Source organism: Ictidomys tridecemlineatus, chromosome 13 (genome assembly GCF_052094955.1).
Source record: "Ictidomys tridecemlineatus isolate mIctTri1 chromosome 13, mIctTri1.hap1, whole genome shotgun sequence".
NCBI lineage: Eukaryota > Metazoa > Chordata > Mammalia > Rodentia > Sciuridae > Ictidomys > Ictidomys tridecemlineatus.
Window position 1 is genome coordinate 53900181 of NC_135489.1, and position 20983 is coordinate 53921163.

The 20983-nt window shown below is 35.6% G+C and overlaps 1 protein-coding gene across 9 annotated transcripts in view; it reads right to left on the reverse strand.

Annotated features, from left to right (window-relative positions):
* Positions 1 to 20983, reverse strand: part of L3mbtl4 (L3MBTL histone methyl-lysine binding protein 4) — a 458743-nt gene that overhangs the window by 242810 nt on the left and 194950 nt on the right. For all 9 annotated transcript variants that reach the window (XM_078030356.1, XM_078030355.1, XM_078030359.1 and 6 more), the window contains 2 exons: positions 19942 to 20096; positions 18776 to 18852 (listed from right to left, as the gene is read on the reverse strand). In XM_078030356.1, the coding sequence (XP_077886482.1) occupies positions 18776 to 18852; positions 19942 to 20096 (232 nt within the window). The remainder of the gene's footprint in view (positions 1 to 18775; positions 18853 to 19941; positions 20097 to 20983) is intronic.

Sequence of the window (20983 nt, forward strand, 5' to 3'; positions counted from 1 at the left end):
ATACAGAGTCTTACTACTTATTAAACTTTTTCTAAAATAAAGTATATTTAAAGAAAAGTACACAAATCAAGGGGATAGCCTATATGACCTGAGCCAGATCAAAACCTAAGCTTCACCACAGCCCCACCAACTCATCCCGATCCCCATCATGTTCCCTTTTAGTCAAATCTACAGACTTCTCCAGAGAAACTCCACCCTGGCTTCCAGCCAGGAGACTGGTTTTGCTGGTTCTGTTTTACCTTTATAAAAATGGAAATCACACAGTAAGGGCTCATTCATGGAGAACCTCTTTAGTTCAACATTCTGATTGTGAGGGTCATGCAAAACATGATTACTGAATGCAAGCATTAATTTTCATTGTTGTTCAATATTCCATCATGTGAGTATTTTACAATTTACTTTCTATCCATTCTACTTACCACAGTCCTTTAGACAGTTTCTATTTGGGGATTACATGGAATGTATGCTGTGAACATTCAAGTACATTCTTTTTAGTGACCATTCCACTGGAATGTATCCAGAAGTAAAACTGCTAGCTCATGGAACGCTTTGCTTCATCATTTTTACTTTTAAATTATTTTGGCTTACGTGTGTCTATTTTCAACACCCTCTAAATACAATTTTAAAATAATATGCATTTGCTTTGATAAACAGTTTGTCTTCTCTTTCTTTCATAAATACATCTCAAGCTGGATTTTTTTAAAGCTCTCTTGGGATTTCCTTTGCTTTCTGCACTTTCTTATATGAACTATGCTATATATCTTTGGTTTCAATAGTTATTTTCACAATTGCATTTAATTTTATAGCACACACTTAAAAAAGCCATTTCTTGTATTTTGGATCTCTACCTTTCTACAAGGCTTTTGAACTACCCTCACCCCTCACCCCATCAGCACTGGTTTTCCTCACCTAGGTGCCTGGCTAGAGGCTTCAGTGAGATGGAAGGACAACAAAACAAAACATAACGTAGAGAACTGCAGAAAGGAGGCAAGGCCAGGGAGAAAGGCAGCCGCACATTCCTGCCCAGCCTCATAAAGAAACCTGGCATGCTGCCGTAAGAAGCACCATTCTTTCCTTCTCTTTTCATGAGGAACATGTGAAAATAAAAGGCTGTGACATTCTAAATGATCCTTAAACAACTTCTTCTGTACTACTTTCCAGAAATAAGTTATGTATATGCAAAAGAAGAACAGGTACCTGTATATTCCCTGTCCAATCAACCCAAGTAAGAGCAGAATGACTATGGCCTCGGGAGGCTTCCCACTGCCTTCCTCCTGGCCCAGCCCTATCCTGGTAGGCCTTGAGAGGCCAGAGTAGAGGTTCAGAGAAGGGTCAGGTAGATCCCTTCACTGTGTGGAAATACCAGGGTATTAGCTTTTCATAAGTCTAAGTTCCTACTTGAAACAAGAAGAAATATTTGAGACCAGTTTATAGAACAGCATATCCTACAGAACCTTAACTCCTCACAAAAAAGGTCAGTCTTTAACTGGATTCCCTTTATGGGTAAGCACTCTACCAAGCATTTCATTTGCATTAAGTCATTTATTCCTCACATGGACCTGAGTTATACCTTTTCATTCACATTTCAAAGGTGAGGCTCAGAAAAGCTGAGAGCACGTCCAGTGTTGTGCAGTTAGGAATGGAAGAAATGGGGTTTGAACAATGGTGTCTGGCTCCATTATGCATGCACTGTACGTAGTCCCTGACTCCCTCTGGTACTGAAGACCCAGGCCCATCCTTCTAGGCCTCAGGGTCCAGACCCTGAGGCCACGAAAGTTATATTGGGAGGGTGAGAATATGGGAATATAGGCATGAGGTTGGAAACTGCCCTTCATACTGTTTAGAGGTATTCATTCATTCCACACTGTTTAGAGTTTGAAACTTCAAAGAGATGGATGATCCCTGAAGAAAAATGAGGTCCAACCTATGGTTGAGAACACAGCTTGCTGAATCAAGTCAAGGGAAAACTTGCACAGAAACTGAGATCAAGGACCTACAGGATTAGGACATCAAACGGCAGCCTGGAATTTCTCAATGGTTGGTACCAGCAATTCTTTTGTGATGGGAAGGCCCAGGTGAAAATTATCTTCAATTAATATTGGAGAATAACTAGAATGCAACTAGATGGCAGTGAAAGAAGGGGCATGATGTAGGGGAACAGGACAGCTAGAGCCTTCGGGAGGAAAGGCTTTTCTCAGCAGCCTAGAGCTGCTTCAGAATCAGGAAGGTTACATGAGACGTGGCAGCATAAAGCTGCCTGCTTTAAGGGCCAGAGAGAAGTGGTGGCCTCAAGGGTGGGAATGGAGAAAGTTCTATGTGAAGAAGCAGGGATCAGGGGAGACCTTTTCCATCAAGCACTTGGAGTGGAAAGGGTTCCAGGCCTTCTGGAGGACACCAGTATGTACAGGAGCAGAAAGAAAAACTGAAGGGTCGAATGAAGTTAGAGGAAAGCTAAACACGCTCAAACCACATTACTCCAGTGGCTTCTTATATCAGTCAAGGAAAAAGCAAGTCCTAATAATAACCTACAAGTCTCTATAACACTCGGCCCCATGGCTGTCTTCACCTCAGCTCCTGTTTGCTCAGCTCCTGCTACAGCTAGAACACAGATAAATTCTCGCTCCTTAAGTGCTACCAGTTGTTGTTCTTTTTCCTAGAAACTAGACAGTTCTCCTCAGAGATCTCCAGATGTGCCACCTCATCTTCTTTAAGTTGATGCTCAAATGTCAGAGGCTCACCAAGTCCTGAACTCCCCATGTAATATGGAATTCCCTCCCCCAAATACATGTGCTCTTCCTAACCCCATCATTTGCCTTATTTTTCTTCACAGTTCTTATCACTAACATGTCACATTATTTTACTACTTCTTGTTTCCCTTACTCCATTAGAATATAAGCTGCCCCATTATAGGAATTTGTTCACATCATTGCAACTTCTTCTCAGAATTCTATAAGTACATGGTGAATATTTGCTAAATGAATAAAATGGTAATTCCTGAGAAGTTTGCATTTAATATTGTGGTGCTCATGAATGACAGAGAGGTGAGATGAAAAGTCTCACAATTCTGTTTGTCTAATGTTTGTACTATAGGTACCATTAGAACAAGATGATGTCAGTGTATCAATACTGGCTAAGGATCCACAGCAGCACTGAAGCCTGGATGACACCAAGAGAAGGTCATCTTACTGGTGACATCTGTATAAGACAAATGTGATATTCCTTAATCATTTGTTCCATATGAGAAAGACAAAGATAGGTGTGAGTTTGGCTATTTTTCTCCAAAACTTAACCTTGCCACTGAACATTCTTTCTAAAGAAATGTGATAAACAGCACCAGCCCTGAGGTCCCTGACCTTCTGGTCTGGGTGACTATTCCAATGAGAAACATGACAGACCTTGATATGATGGTGGCAAATTCAGGAAACAAAAATCACAGGCGTAATAGGACAAGCAATTTTTAAGTAATGGGCAAAAGTTTCATTTAATAACCAGCAATAAAAAGCAATCTGTCAAAGAGTCTGAGGAGAAAGTTTAGAATAGATAGACAGGATATCAACCACAAACACACATGCTGGATGTGCTTAACAGAATACTTCATCTAACTCTGTTTTATGGATGAGGAAAGTGAAACCTGATATTTTAAGTGACATATCCAAGATAATTCAGCTAGAAGTGAAGTCAGAGCTAGAGCCAATGTCTTCAGATATGCAATTGGTAAAAACAGAAGCGTCTAAAGAGCATGCTTCTAGGTCTCAATTCAAAAGAAAGCACCATCAGAGGAATGAGAATTATGTATCTGATACCAAGTAAACCCTGAGTGGTTTTTGCCAACACTGCACAAGCCTGGATTATCTAAGAAAGCCCCTCACTTATTTATCTCTCTGTTCCAGGTGGCACTCACAGCATTCCCAAGGCAGAGCAGCAGCTCACACCAGTGTACAGGCCTCTCAGTGGTAGAGACTGAGGACGTTACCTCTGATAGAAAGCTGCAACTTGCAGGGTAGCTTCTGCACAGTAGACAGGCTCTTTGTGAAGATGACCACAGCATCACGTAGTCACTAATGATCCCAAGCTAGACTGCACTATACTATTTAGTATTGGACTAAAGAAACACATTGACATAAAGATATATGATACCATAATCACTGTTAAGCCTAATCTGGGCTCACCGTATTTGGAAAAATCATGTTGAAACAGACTTCATATTTATGGTCCCTTGGATAGCAGAAGTCCTGCACTCATAATTAGCTCATCATAATTAAAATATCCTTCTGGCAACAGAAATCAATTTAGATTCCCTAATATTTATAATAGGTATCAGATTTTTCAGTTGATCATCAATCACATGTGGAGAATTCTTTGGTATAGGCATTGGGCACTTGTCAGAGGGCTCATTTTGTAATTGCTTTTTCTCCAAGTATGTCTGAATTGAAGTATACTCAAAACAAACTATGTAAGAAAACCAAATCTCCTCTGTGTCTAGTGACATCATCAGGAAACAGGCTGACGGAGTTGCACTGGCTGCTCAGGGTCTGGCATGTTTTCTCTCTCTCCCTTCACCCACTCAGCCCCCAGTTATATAACATAGAACTGTTTTAAAAAGTTATTTTATACAAACAGATATATGAAAAATTGTGGTATATATGTGTATTAAAAAATGTAATGCAAAAAAGTATATAAATTGGCGTGAACATACTTTGTATACAGAGATAAGAAAAACTGTGCTCTATATGTGTAATAAGAATTGTACTGCTTTCCACTGCTGTTATGTATTTAAAAAATAATAAAAAAATAAATTTTTAAAGTTATTTTACTTTTGTTTTCTTTTCTGTTTCACTAAACATATAATACTCCATTCAGTGAAATTCTGTGACTGGCTTAATTATACTCATAAGTCAAAGTCATGTCAAGTCTTTATTGTTTTTTATTACCTTCTCAGCTCCTAGTTGTGTCTCACCCTTAGTAGACACCCAGTTAATATATGTTTAATTAATTAATTACTATTTAAATTTGTCTCTGAACTCGTACCTACCTTATGCCAATGGAGGCCATCTGTAGGAACTAGCATATTACTATCTAAAATATAATCCTTTAGCTAAAAAATGTTAATAGTATTGACATTAAATAGATTTATTTTACTATGAATATTCCTATAGCAATTTTAACTTTGCAAAGATATTACTAAGTAAAACAGTTCTTGGTTATCAAACATTAACATTTCTATATATCCATCAAACATGAAGAATACCTAGAGTGTCCAAGAGAATGTAGAGAAAACAACTGCTATAATCCTTACCAAGTACATTCCACCTTCCAAAAAAAAAATCATAGCAGCTTTAATTCCTGAAAATGAACCAGCATTTTATCAACATTTATTCATAAGTTTCAACACCAGACTTCTATTTCTAAAACACAGAAAAAAAGCATACTTTTAGCTGTCCCCTTGTAAATGCTACCAGAATATCAATATAGACTTTTTAAATGAATACTTATCAACAGATGAAGAGCTGAATTAATATTAATACAATGCATCATGACATATTATACGGTCATTATGAAGAAAGAATTAGAACTACACTATTATGATATGGATCATATGTTCAGAGGAGGGACTTTGCGGAAGTGATTAGATCATAAGGGCTTGATCCATTGATGGCTGAATGGATCACTGAAAGGTGGGACCTTCCTAGAGGAAGCAGGTAACTGAAGGTATGCCTCAGAAAGATTTATGCTCTCTCACCCCTTGTATGCTGTCTCCCTCTCTATGGCCCTCCTACCCTCAAAGCAATGAAGCTGGCTAACCATGGTCTGAGACCTCTAAAACCATGAGCCAAAATAAGCTTTTCCTCCTTTAAGTTGTTATGTCAAATATTTTAGTTACTTTAATGCCAAGCTGACTAACATATATAGCAAATGAGTTAAAAGGCCAGAAAACAGAGTTTGCAAAACAAACAAAAAAAAATGATGGACACATATGTACCTAATACAATGCAATATTTAGAGCACAATGATGAAGAAAGGACAAAGTTCAAGACTATATGATTTATAAATGTGTTCATGTGTGTGAATATGCATTTATATGATAAATGGTAAAATATATACAGCATAGAATGCCAATGATTCAAACTATTTTCTTCTTGGGCAGAAAGTTGAACTATAATTCCTGGACTCCTCTGTGGTTAGATGCAGTTCTGTGAGTGAATGCTAGGCAACTTCTACTTCTGTGAGTAGAAATGCATTAAGCCACTCCAGAGTTTGGTCCCTCAAGCCCTCCCATGTACATCCATCAGTTCAGGCTAAATGGGCAGAATTCCAAAGACCAAAGGAACCCCCATCTCAGGATAATTGCATAGAACAGAACTAATTCTCAACTGATTTTACTGTAATAGGAGAAAGAAAGAAATGCCTAATGTGTTAAAGGCATTCCATTTTTGGAGTAGTTTGATATACTAGCTAGCTTATGGTAACTAATAAGGAGGGATTAGCATCAGCTGCTATTTCCTAGCAAGGAGCAACTAACCTGCATGGAAGAAGAAACAGAAGGTCAACCAGAAAACTGCAGTTAAAAACCGCACGAGTGTAAAAGTCCATAAGTAAAAACACCACCAATATGAGGATATAAAGCCAAAATGAGAACAGCTAAAAAACAGATGAGCTGTGTCAACAAAAATTTTCTGTGACTATAAAAAAGAAGCCAATGGTTGGGTGGAGGCAGGGAACTGACTTAGCAACATTGAGAAGGCTAAAACATAAATTTTCTAAAGGAGAACACCGATAAAAAGTAGGAGCTAATTTATACTGCAGAATCAAGGAAAGCTTCAGGAATTGAAGGCACCAGACACTTCTGAAGGCAACAGTGCGGGGCTGAAGATTGTTGTCTTAATGTCCCATCAGAAACTGTTCGACCCTACCAACAGGGTTCCAATTTCTCCACATTCTAACTAGCACTTGTTCTTTTATTTGAGTTTTCAGTATGTTGTTTGGATATTTTTTGGAGGGGGTGGGGTGGGGGGTAAGGGATATTGTTTATTTGTTTTCAGGAAATGGTGTAAGATGATATTTTACAGTTTTGATTTGCTTCTCCCTAATGATTTGTGATTGCTGACCATCATTTCATGTGCTTATTGGTCATTTATATATCTTTTTTTGAGAAATGTGTACACAGTCCTTTCCACATTTTTGTTGCTGCTGTTGTTATTTATTTGTTTATTTTGGTAGTGCCTGGGATTGAACTCTGGGTCTCACACATTCCAGGGCCAGCACTCCACCTCAAGAGCCACATTCTCTAACACACCCCTTGCCCGTTTTTCAATTAGGGTGTTTGATTTTTGGAGCAGCATTTAAAGTTTCTCTACATATTCTCAATATTCATCCCTTATCGTTTTTGCAAATATTTCTTCCCATTCCTTAGGCTGCTTTTTGAATTTTCATGAAGTCCTACTTTTTTCTCTTTTGTTGCCTATGCCTTTGCTATCAGATTCAAGAAATCATTGACAGATCCAAAGTCACAAATATTTGCTCTATATTTTCTTTTTAAAAGCAATGTGATAACCCACTTGAATCAAATGTATGAAATATGATATGTCAAGAGTTTTGTAATGTTTTGAACAACCAATAATAAAAAAAGCAATGTGATTTATTGGGTATCCTATATACTAGGAGTTGTGGATAAAATGTGAGTAAAACAGAGTCCTTACTAATACAATGTTCATAGAAAACTCTGTATATATTTAGAGAGATTTCATTTTTTTCTGGTTTTTTTTTCATTTTCCTGTTCTAAATTTCTAATACTATTCATGGAATGAAGAAAAGCTTCTGGAGGGCAACCTGAAAATATTTACCAAATGCTTTTAAGTTTTTCCATACTCTGTTACCCAATAATTCTACTTAAAGGAATCATAGAGAAAAAACAAACATATATAACTTATTTAAAAGGATATTTTCCATAATTGAATATAAGAACCAAAAAGTTAATGTATAATACAAAGAAAAACACTGAATAAACTGTGGCATACTCATAAGAAAGATAATTATGTAGCCATTAACAGGTTCTCAAAAACTATTTAAAGAAAACAGACTATGTTCAAATTATATTTCCAGGTTTAAGAAACAGTTATAAAGGTAGCATGAAGAACAAAATCACAATTTTAATTGTGATTACAATTTTAAATTATCTATATACACTAAAGTAAATAGTGTGGGTGAGGGAATAACAGAATAGTAAGCTATATCTAATGGCAGTATTAATATTTGTAATTTGCACATTAAAATGTTGTATATTTTAGAAAATTTCTATAACTTTATTTAAGAAAAATATTTTGTGCTTTTATTTTAAAGAAATTTGACTTATTAGAAATCCACAGCCTCACCTCATTGGTGATAATGTATAAAGAGCCTATGGTAAAATAAAATAACTCATAAAGAATAGAATTTGGAGCTGGAGTTGTGGCTCAAGTGGTAGACTGCTCACCTTGCATGCATGAGGCCCTGGGTTCTATCCTCAGCACAACATAAAAATAAAATAAAGATACTGTGTCCACCTAAAACTAAAAAAATAAATATTAAAAAATAGAATAGAATTTGGCTGAGGCTGACTGAGAACCCTTTGCAGAGTTAAAACAACAACAACAAAAAAAAACCCCCACTATCTTTCTACAGTATTTCTATAAAATGTGTAGAAAATCAGTGTCTGCAAAATGCCTTGGGGATATAATGATATGATTTTCAATCAAGGTGATGAATATGTGGAAAGGGGTATATATCCCCCAAAGATAACTTAAAATAACCCTTTTTACTCTAAACTTTTTAAATTTGGATTCATCAAGGCTTAGTGCTGCGGAAAGACATTTGTATCCAAAAAATGTACATAAGCCTAAGGTACTTTGGAAGGAAAGGTCCTGACCCAGTGATTGTCTGGAGTCGGGGCTCTGTTTGTGTTTTTCCACAGGTCGATTGGGATTATTCCTAGGGGCGTACGGGGCATTGGCAGCATTTTCAAATAATAAAGTTTGTTCCTGCTTGAGTGGCTCGTGATTTTGTGTCTAGCTAGACTGCGGCAAACAAGAAGAAAGAATTAATAACATGCCAGAATGGTAGGTGTCACCTGTTGATGGACCCATAGCAAAGCTGGCTTCAGGGACCTGTGGTAGTGAATGTCCACCTGACACAGATACAATGCTGAAATGGCCACAGAAAATTGTTCTGCAGTTGACAAAACTTGCAAGCTTGATTTTTCTCCACTTTCGGTGACTTTTTGTTGGGATGTAAAATAGGTAATTATTATAAAACAAAATATTTATAAGAAAGGAGAGTCTTGCAAGTTCAGGTACCAAATTGATTTCCCTGGATCCTCAATTCACAGGGACTTTCAGATTTCAAAATACTCTAGGTAATGAGCTCATACATGTCTTCTTATTTAGTCAGTTACAAAACCAAGTAAGTAGCACTCACAGACTATCTGGGATAGCCTAGCCCCATACCCAAAACCTTGGTTAAGGCCTCACCTCTTATTTTCATATATCATGAGTCTCCCTAATGGTCCCCCCACTCCTCCTTTCTAATCTGACCTACTACTACCAATAAAATCCTCCTCAAACATAAGTAATATCACAGCTTTGACTATAAAATCCTTGCTATTTCTTTTAAATACATTGCATAAAGTGCCCTCAATTGATCTGCTTTACTAACTACTTATTAATACTTTAACACTGAACTAAAACCTACTTTGAACTCCACATCTCCAGAACTAGAAGATAACAAATTTGTGTTGTTTTAAATCACTAAGTTCATATTAATTTGTCAGAGAGTAATACACCATCATATAATTCTCTCCACAAATAATTTTTCTTCCTCTTTGGGGCCAGGTGTTAACCTCCTTGATTAATTACTTTGATATTATTTGTAAGGGCTACTCATTAGTTTAACAGCCCCCAGTACATCTTAAGTCCTGAGATCAAGTAATAGGGCTTGGTAGATCACCAAGTAGCAGTTGACAGTGCTCTGAATGAACAGGGGATTGTGACTCCATAAAACCATAAGGAAGCCAACTAATAAACATAGAAGGAATAATAATGTAATTAGAACATCTTTAGTTAGCAAAAAATCAACCAATAAATAATTCATCAAGGAATGATAGAACTAGCAAGTAAAAGTTTGATGAGGAATGGAACATTTCCATAATCTTGAGGTAACTCCTCAGCAAACAGGGATTAATTCTTAAAAGATAGTTTTACAGTGGAGAAAAGTGACCCTCACCACCAATCAAGTGATCCTAGTCATGATAAACAGGAAAGACACACCACCTGATAGGATGCAATGAGAACACAGCATCACTTCTGGAATATTCCTCCAGAGATGCATCAGACAAACCCAAACTAAGGGGCACATTACAAAAGGATAGGCCTGCAATCTTCATAAATGTCGAGTTCAAGAAAGTCAAGGAAGGACTGAAAGAAGGGTTACATATTGAAGGATACAAAGGAGACACGACAAATGGAAGAGCATGTGATCCTGGATGTTCTTCTGCTGGCTTATCTGTCTGTGCTATGAAGGATATTATGGTGTGACAGTCAAAACTTTGATTTTGGGAACTTAATGTCATCTAGTTTGACAGGAAGAAGATCCTTTGCTATTCTTACAACTCTTCTATATGTTTAAAATGTTTCAAATTTTAAATAAAGTAAAAACTTACAAGGCTATTCACAATCAGTATGACCCCAATGCTCTGCCACATTTTGCTTCAAATTCCCCTTTACCCCACCACACCCTGTAGCCCCATGTTATTTCAGGTGTTCTAATTCTAAGCAGGCAGGGACTTTCTGCCATTTAGCTTCTGTGTGTACTCTTCTTTCTACCTAACATTCCCTTCCATTGCATTTCCCTATAAAATTTTACTCTTCTCTCAAAGATGAATTCAAACACTATTTCCACTGTAAAGGTAGCTCTCACTCTGTGTTCCTAGGACTCCTCTGAAAGTTTTCCTTTCACTACACTCAGGAAGACCCTGTAGCATGGTCAAAGAAAGGGCAACAGAGTTTCTGAAGCCAGCTAACAGGACTGCTACTGGATCTACAATATACCCTGGCCAGTTAACCAATCTTTCCAGCTATGAAACCAATTGACAAAAATATCTCAAAGTTGCTTGTAAAACAGATCAGTGTCTAAAGTAATCTGACATACTGGTCAAGTGTTGGTGAGGATGCAGAAAAGGAAACCTCATGATGCACTGGTGCTGAGAACATAAAATGGTGCAGACTCTGTGTAAAAGACTGGCATCTCAAAAAAACTGAATGTAGAATTGCCAGAAAGCCCAGCAAGTCCAGTCACAGGTATATAGCCAAGAGATATGAAGACACATGTTCATACAAAACCTATAAACAAATGTTCATAGCAGCGTTATTCAGAACAGCCCAAAAGCACAAACAGCCTGAATGCCCATTAACTGACAAATGGATAAGCAAATTTGTGGTTTATCCATTCAGTGAAATAAACGTTACTTGGAAATAAAACAAAAGATGTACATGTTACATTATGGATGAACCTAAAAATAATTATGCTCACTGAGAGAAGCCAGACACAAAAAGCCATGTGATAAGATTCTTATTTATATGAAATGTCTAAAATAAGCAAATGTTCAGTCAACATTTGGAGTTATGGAGAATTGGGGAATAATATTTCAATATTTTGGGATTTCTTTTTTGGGTGATAAAGACATTACAAAACATTATAAAACTGTGGTGATGGTTACAAAACTCCATAAATATGCTAAAAGCCCTTTAAAGTAATGAACTGTATAGTATGTGAAATTATACTTCAATAAAGATGTTACCAAAAAAAAAAAAAAGGTTCTTCCTTCAAAGCAAGCATCCTGTTTTATTCTTATTTGGTTCTCTCCATTCTGTCAATATAGAAGACATGTTTGCTCAACTGGATTTCAGTTTAGTTGCAGTCTGACTGTGTTGTGACAGCAATCTGCACTTGGAGAGACACTCTATGCAGGGTTGTCCTTTCTGAAGATAGTCACCCTGTCGGTCAGATGTGCCCTGACAACCATCATGGCTCCACAGGGCTTCCTGTCCACCTGCCCAGATTATTCAGGAGGCTGGCAGGGGTGGAACATCCTGTCAGCAACTATAGAACAGATTTTCACCCATATAAGGCAGCTGAAAAAACAATCTTTATAGCACAGTTTAAACTTGTAAAAAAAAAAAAAGCCACTCAAAGCAATGTAGAGTCCTGCCAATTCATACTCATATAAAGTAACCAGAATTATTTTTTACATAGCAATACCATTCAAGGTAACTGAAAAAAAAGCAAGAAAAGTAACTTTCAGCTGACAAGCTAGTTATTACTCCTTAATGGGTATATTTAGGTTTTCTGTATAGAATTGGCTCTATGTTGTAATAAGACTATGCTCCTCAGTGGTTTTACTTCAACAGAAGGATCAGATGTACCCATTCATGTAAGGAGGTGATTCCTGCCCCTCACAAAAGGAAGTCCAAGATCTCTGAACAGAGATCTCTTTTAGAGAGAAGCTTTCCTTCTTCAAATGCTAAGATTTGTTTTATTAGGGTTTTCTGTATGTCCATCTAATATCGTTTTATGATTTCAACTAAAATTCTGGAGAAACAGGAGAACTTCTATATTTTTAAAAGTTCTCTAGAAAGGTAATAAATATAGATATACAATAGTGAAGTTCATTAGTATGCATTCATACATACATAGAACATAAGTTGGTCAATTTCATGCACCAATTAAAAAGATAATAAATAAATAGAAGAAAGATGCATAGAGGAAGGGAATCCAGGAGAGAGAAAGGAGGGAAGAGAAAGAGGGGTACTGGGGATTGAGAATAAGCAAACTATGTTATATCTATATATGATTACATCCAAATGAATAGTTGTGTGGCTATAATGCACTAATCAAAACATAAAAAGATAATTAATAGAATATCTAACATTTAGAATTAAATATATATCACTGAAAAGCATCTTTACATGTTATAAAAAGTGACATCCCCCTCCATCTCCGTCACCCTGTCTCTTTCCTCTCTCTGAAGGAAGGTCTTTTACCTGGAATCTATGAGAATGTGCCTTTATGCTAGGGACGACTATACATATAGGCACATGCTGTTTTACTTTCAAGTACTTTAACTGCTCTCCGAAGTGCAATTTTACACACATGCACACAGCCCCACACACAATGACAAATATAGCAAACACATTTTTCTCACAACAATGTAATTGAAACCATAAAATAATATTTAATGTAAAACTCCATGGACATATATGATATTCAAAATATAAATTCATTTTAAGTAAAATAAATGCAGCCAGCAAATTTTGGAGCCCAAGTACTACATAAACAATTATTTAAGTGTACAAGGTTGAATTTTTTTATATTTTACTATATTCAGTCACTAAATACATACACACACAGATGAGAGAGAGAGAGAGAGAGAGAGAGAGAGAGAGAGAGAGAGAGAGAGAGAGAACCTAAAATCCACAATTTTGAGGCACTGACACATGCCACAAGAGGAAATTCCACAGCCAATCTCATTACAGATTGCAATAAAAATCTGGCACACTAAAATTATTGTATAAAATCACCTAAAGTCTATGTTTTTAAAATATATATGAAACATAAATAAATATTGCATTCAGATTTGGGTTCCATCGCCAAAATGTCTCATGTATAAGCAAATATTTCAAAATTTTGAAAAATCCCAAATCCAAAACACTTCAGGTCCAAGCCACATCAGATAAGAAATACTCAGCCTCTGTGTTGGTGTGTATGCATGGCAGTGCACACATGTGTGTTACACACAAACACACACAGACACAAGCAGTCCTAGCTTCAGCCTTGTCTTATGGGAGAGAATATCTGAAGATGACACTGGTTCTCCATCCCATCTACTCTCCACAGCTCCAAACTTTTCCTATTTTATGCAGTTAGTAGAGTTTAACACCTTTGGTGCAGTTGGGTTCCTAAACTTTAGTGAACTTTTGTCTTCAACAAATTTTTTCTCATAGTACTTTTGTTTGTAATGTCATTATACTCCACTAACTTGATCATACATTGATTAAACTATCTGCTTGAATTTTCATTTTAAATATCATTATAGCAAATGAGAAGTGTCCTGTGGCTCATGAAGACCACCTTGAAGGGTCATCCCTGCACAATATCATGCAAACAAACTTTTTATGACACTACTGAGTCTTTCTTACAGACAAGTAATCATGCATACTGTGGATGAATATGTTAAACACTAAAGTTTTGTACTTATTGCTCTTCCTATTTTTCCTTAGCCTTCAGAAAAGTCTTCTGTACTAGGAATAAAAATATATTATTATTATTATTATTATTATTATTATTATTATTGACATTGAACACAGGGGTGCTTAACCACTGAGCCACATCCCTAAGCTTTTTATTTAAATTTTGAAACAGGGTCTTGCTAAGTTGCTTAGAGCCTCCCAAAGTTACTGAGGTTAGTCTAAAACTTGCAATCATCCTGCCTCAGTCTCCAAGTAGCTGGAATTACAGGCATGTGCCACTTTCCCAGGCTACACATAAAAATGTTTTAAAAGAATGGATGAGATTATGACTTTACACTCAAAAAAGCTCAAAAACTACTAACAAACAAATTGTTGTAACACATGTACAAATACTCATACACACACTACACACGTGTAGGATTTATTCCAGGAATACAAGATTGGTTCAGCATTTGATAATCAATCAATATAATTATACCAAATTAACAGAATAAAAGACCCCTTTAAATTAAATGCTTAACAAACTAGGAATGGAAGGGAACTTCCTCAGTATGATAAAGAACATCTATAAAAAACACAGCAAATGCCACAGTTAATGGTGAAAGATTGAAAGCTTTACTCCAAAACAAGGAACAATTAAAAAAACAAAAAGAGAGAGATGTCTCACATTACCACTACTAGTCGATTTTATATTGAACGGTATGCATATGCACAAGAGTTAAGCAAAAAAGAAAAGGCATCCAGCATAGAAAGGAAAAAGTAAAAGTATCTTTATTTGCAGATAATATATTTTTGTATATAAAAAGTCCTAAGGAATCCTCCCACTCCCAACCCTACCCCCCAAAAATCTACTAGATCTAATAAATACATTCAGCAAAGCTACAGGATTTTTAAGATAAATACTTAGAAATTGAATCTCTATAGATATGAAATGATCCAAAAATAAAACTTAAGAAAACAATTCCACTTACAATAGCATAAAAAGAATAGACCAACTGATATGACAAGAAAACTATGGGTCAATGTCCCTTATTGAATGTCTGTACAGAAATCTTCAACAAAACACTAGCAAACTGATTCCAACAACACATTAAGAGAATTGTGCACCATGACTAAATAACTATTTTCCAGAAATGAAGGGTGTTCAACATAAGAAAAGTGATCAATGTAATAATTAAATTCATAGAGAAAAGGCAGGAAATGACATCATCTTCTCCATAGATGCAAATAAAACCCTGAGAAAAAAATTCAACACCATTTCACGATAAAAAGACTCCATAATCTAGTAATAAAAGAAAACTTCCTTTGCATAACAGAGTAAGTTATTAAAACCTACAGCTAACATCATATTCAAAGGTAGGAAACTGAAATGCTTCTCCTAAGGAAAAAACAATGAAGGCCACTTTTGCCAATGCTGTTCAGCTTTGTACTTGAAGCCCTGGATACAGCAATTAGGCAAGGAAAAAAAATGACAGGCATACAAATTGGAAATGAAGTAGTAAAACTATCTTTTTTGGCAGATGCTATGATTCCACATAGGAAATTCTAGAGTCAAAGCACAAAGAAAACCACTAGCTAGAACTAATAAATTAATTCATTAAAGTTGCAGGATAAAATAACAACACACAAAATCATATGTGATTCTCTGTACCAAAAGTAAATTAAGAAAACTATTCCATTTATAATAGTATCTATGAATAAATTTAATCAAATAGGTGAATGCCTTATAAATTGAAAACTAGAAACATTGCAGCAAGTAATTCAAGTAGACATCTTGTGTTTATAAACTAGAAAACTTAATATTGATAAGATGGCAATATTCCCCAAAGCAATCTACAGATCCAGCACAACACTTATCAATAATCACTTATCCAATAATCATTTCTTCAGAAATGGAAAGTCAGTCCACAAATTATTATCAAACTTCAAAGGGTCTCAATAGACAAAATAGTCATGTAAAAGAATAAAGCTGGAGAACTCACACTTCCTGGTTTCTAAATTGACAACAGAACTACAGTAATCAAAACAGAATGGTACTGGCATATTACAGGCAAAAAGACCAATGAAAACAGAACTAGAGTCCAGAAGTGGACCTAAATATCTATGAAAAGTTTATTTTCAGAAACGGTGCTAAGATCACTCAATGGGAAAGAATAGTCTCTTCAAGAAATGTTGCTGGTAAAACCGGGAACCAGATGCAAAAGAATTAATTTGAACCCCTACCTTATTTCATATATAAAAATTAAATAAAAAATGAATCAATGGCTTAAATTTAAGAACAAAAAACCACAAATTCCATAGGAAAAAAACACAGGTAAATTCTCATGACTTCAAATTTGGCAACTGATTCTTAGATTTAACGCCCAAAACAAAAGAAACAAAAGAAAAAAATACATAAGCTAAAATGCTCCAATTAAAAACTACTGTGTCTCAGAAAATGCCATGGTTGGGTGTGCTCTGAGTCTTTCCCAAAGGGTCACTGTTAATTATAAGCATCGTTCCCAGGGTTGTACTGTTGTTAAAATGGTTAACTTAGCAATATGAATTTTATCTCAATTTAAAAATGAATAAAATACTTAGTAACAAATGTAATAAAAAAGTGAAAGACTTGTAGACTGAAAACTACAAATATCATCAGAAGAAAGTTAAAGAAGGCCTAAACAGAGGAAAATCATAGGATAGAAAACTTAACATTGTGAAAATGCCAATATTCCCCAAATTGGTCTACAAATTTGGTAAATCTCTATCAAAATCCCAGCTAGCTTTATGGTGGAAATTGAAAAGTTAATTCTAAAATGAATATGAAAATTCAGGAGACCCAGAAGAGTAAAAACTAATCTTGAAAAATAATTAAAGTGCTAGAGGACTCACACTTTCCAATTCTGAAATTTACTAATAAAAGTAGTAGGGTATCAGTGATATAAGAATAGACATACAGACCAATGGAATAAAACTGAAGAGTCCAGAAATGAACTCATACACTTTTTTTTTTTTTAGAGAAAGAGAGAAATTTTCTTTTTATTATTTATTTTTTAGTTTTCTATGAACACAACATCTTTATTTTATTTGTATGTGGTGCTGAGGATCGAACCCAGTGCCCCAAGCATGCCAGGCTAGCGTGTTACTGCTTGAGCCACATCCCCAGCCCCTGAACTCATACACTTATGATCAACTTTCTCTTACTGAAATAAGGGAAAAAACTAATGGGAAAAAAAGTAATCTTTTGGTGGCCTTGGAATACCTCTCTCAGAGACACCCCAATCTTATGAATTACAGAACACTGAACACTTATTTCTTAACATGCTTCAAAGAACGTTTCTAGACTCACAGAGGAAGATGCAAGGAATGCAGTCTCCTATCTTCACACACACCAACTGATGAACATCTAATCTCAGCTTCAGGATGAAGTGACAGATATCGGACTTCATTTTTAAAGAATGCTAGTGAGCTTTAGCCCTTTTTATAGAAATATAGGGAAAAGACTCTAAATCTGTATGTCAAAATCAGAATTTGAGATGTTACACATTTCATAAAAACCTTTCTAGACCAAATGGCTATCTGTGAATAGTTGAAAATTTTTGTTTTGCTTTATTTGACTCAATTTGGGTTTTTAATTATTTAATTTCTGGTCACCAAATTTAAGAATTTAGTAGGAAATTCTAATACTTTTCTATACTTAAGGGAAAAAAGATTAATAGCAAAGCTCCAGAATCATTCAAATTTAAAAATAAACAGTTGCTCCACTCCAGATGGCATGTTCCTTACTCTACATTTCTTCCTGTATATTATGTACTGAAAGAAATCATATTTCTCCTTGGTCACCTGTTTTTAACATGCCAAGTTTACATAGCCACTACATCTAAATTTTTTGCAGGGGAGGAAGGTGCTGGGAATCAAATCCAGGGCTCCTTGCATGATCTGTGCTGCTGAGCTACATCCCTAGCCTTCACTCATTTTTAAATGTAAAAAAAAAAAGAAGCTTGATAAAGAAAATCTCTAAATATTTCTATAATGGAGTAAAAACATCTATTAAGAGTCTTTACTTAAATGCTTAGCTAACCATTAAGTCAGTTTGTTAAAAGAAGTCTGGCAAGTGTGGAAACTCATTAATTCTCAATTCTCAGATTTCTGCATTTCTATATTTAATGCCAAAGTTAAGTGTATTTCATAATCTTATGACTCAAAAATTAATTGTTATAAGATAAATTATGTACATGTAAATAGCCAGTTTTAAATGTCAATCCTCAGCAATGGTATTCATTTAATGAGATAAAAACTCTTAACAACTTCTTTTAATGGTTGTCTAATACATCTTTACAAAAAGTCCTTTTTCACTATGGGAAGCACATCCACAGTTCAGATCCTTGGTGGTTGAAAAAAATCTTGCTCAGCATTTTTATCATATACTTTGCATTGAAATGTGATTTACATGCACAAAAATTAAAATGTGGATAGCCACTCATACAGAGATAACTTCAAAGAAAACCCAGTCTGCTCACCTTGGGGTGCTATCAAAGTTCTTCCATTCTCCTGACACCAACCAACTGGCTGGACATAAGGACTATTAACATCACACCTGCAAAAACAGGATCCTGTGTTAGATCCCATATTACTCAATCCCAGAGAAAGAATCCAAGAGTAATTGCTATTCTAGATATTCAGAGATATCACAGAAAACAGTAATTCATAGCTAAAGGGAAAGAGAAATAATTTTTGTACCATATTTGTAGGCTGAGTGACTAAACTTCTCTTTTGCATAACCTTCTTGAAACTTCATAGCATAAATAAAGGGGGAAAGACCTGAAATGTTATTAGTGATATCCTCAGAGAGCAAAGACTATACCTTTTCTACCAGTTTTACTTACAGTAATGGAAAATATTAATAGGACAGTCTAAATGTTAATAAGACAGTCTAGATTCCAGATAACTACATTTTTCCTCTTCCTCCTTTCAAAGAATCCAGAACATTCCACCAAAGACACATACAACAATTACTCTATGCTTTACTTCTTGGTTCAAAAGGAAAAACAAGACTCCCTTCATGCAAATTAAGAACAATAGCCCCTTGTAGGGACTTGTCCATTACTCAGGAAACACTATGAGGAAATGCTACAAAAAAAGTATTTTCACTGTGACCTCCTCTGTATTTCAGGGTTTTATCCAGAAAACCCTTTTAACTCATGCAATGTTAGTTTAATGGCTTCATAGCACACATTTTCTCTGTTCCCCACAGGCTTAAATAATCCACTCCTGTGCTCCCTGAATCTTTCTTTTAAAAATGTGATGGGTTGAATGCAACATCTTTCAGAAAAACACACACACAAAAAAAAAAAAAAAGAAAAGAAAAGAACACGACAAGTTCTTAAATTGCTCTTCACAAAATTGTTTCCCTTGCAAACTAGACAAACATACAGTGAAGTTCCCTTAACTGCTCTGGTAAGGCCTCATTAGATAACTTCTTATAGATGTGGAAATAGTTTCTTAGGTTCCTTATTTCAACAAAATTCACATCAGAGAAGGCTGTGAAAAGTCACCACTGAATTTCCTGATGTTTATTACTATAAGAACAGCAAGTAAAGTGATAGGATTGGAATAAAAATAAATTCTTAACCAAACATAAGAACATGCTGGGGAAAAGAGAAAAAAACAAACAATGGTGTCTCACCAGTAATCGTAGCTGTCATCCCAGTTGTCAAAATGTACTCGTAAGCGGTCATCCACAACATCTGCTATGGTAGCCACGCACACCAAGGAAGGGTTCTTCCTGTCCACGGCCTCCAGCTTCATTCCCACCTGAAACTCCTTAGGCACTGGTCCATTCTAACACAGCACCAGCAGGGGAAGAGGCATGAAAAGAAACAAGGACACCAAGCAGGACTAAGCCATGGTGAAACTTCTACAATGTTTAACATCAGAAAGCCTAGAGGGCATCAACACTCACCCTCTGGAAAGAAAACAGCAAATGCCAGGAATCACCCAGCAACTGTCATGCAGCTCACATTCCTAATCAAGACCACGGAAACTAGCTCCTTTGGGCTCTTCTCTTTGGATGAGCAGAGAGTTTTTCTTTCCCTTATCAACTTCATTTTCCCCCCTTCAGTTCTTAGTGTAATTTGTATCCATTTAAAGATTCACTGCTGAATACAGTCCTATCAAATGAGGTTTTCTGCTCCCCATAGGCTTTTGAATAGTATTCAAATATTGCTATTTGAAAAAGCGATAAAGACATCCTTTTTAGCATCAAGATATCATTAAATTGATTACTCTAACTGAAAGTAGTGGCTTTCTCAATAGTTAAGTATATATACACTAACCCACATATAAAAAATACAATTAAAAGCATGAATGCTTTTGTTAAATACCTGTGTGTGTGTGTGTGTGTGTGTGTGTGTGTGTGTGTGTGTATATATATGTTTGTTCACATAAAAGTGCTATAGATTATGATTTATAATAAAATAACTGTTATAAAACCCTAGTCTGTGACAATTAGCTAGTTCTGAGATTTGGGAGTATTTACCCAATATCTGGGGACAAAATGAGGGTTTCTTCTCTACTTCTATACTATTTAAACCCCAATTTTTATTTTTCTTTAGCCCATTCTATTTTAAAGAAATTTCACATTTCAATAATGCCCTTTCCTTTCCACAATTATATGAAACACATACAACAATCATGTAACATTAATTCTAAGATCAAAAAGAAAATCT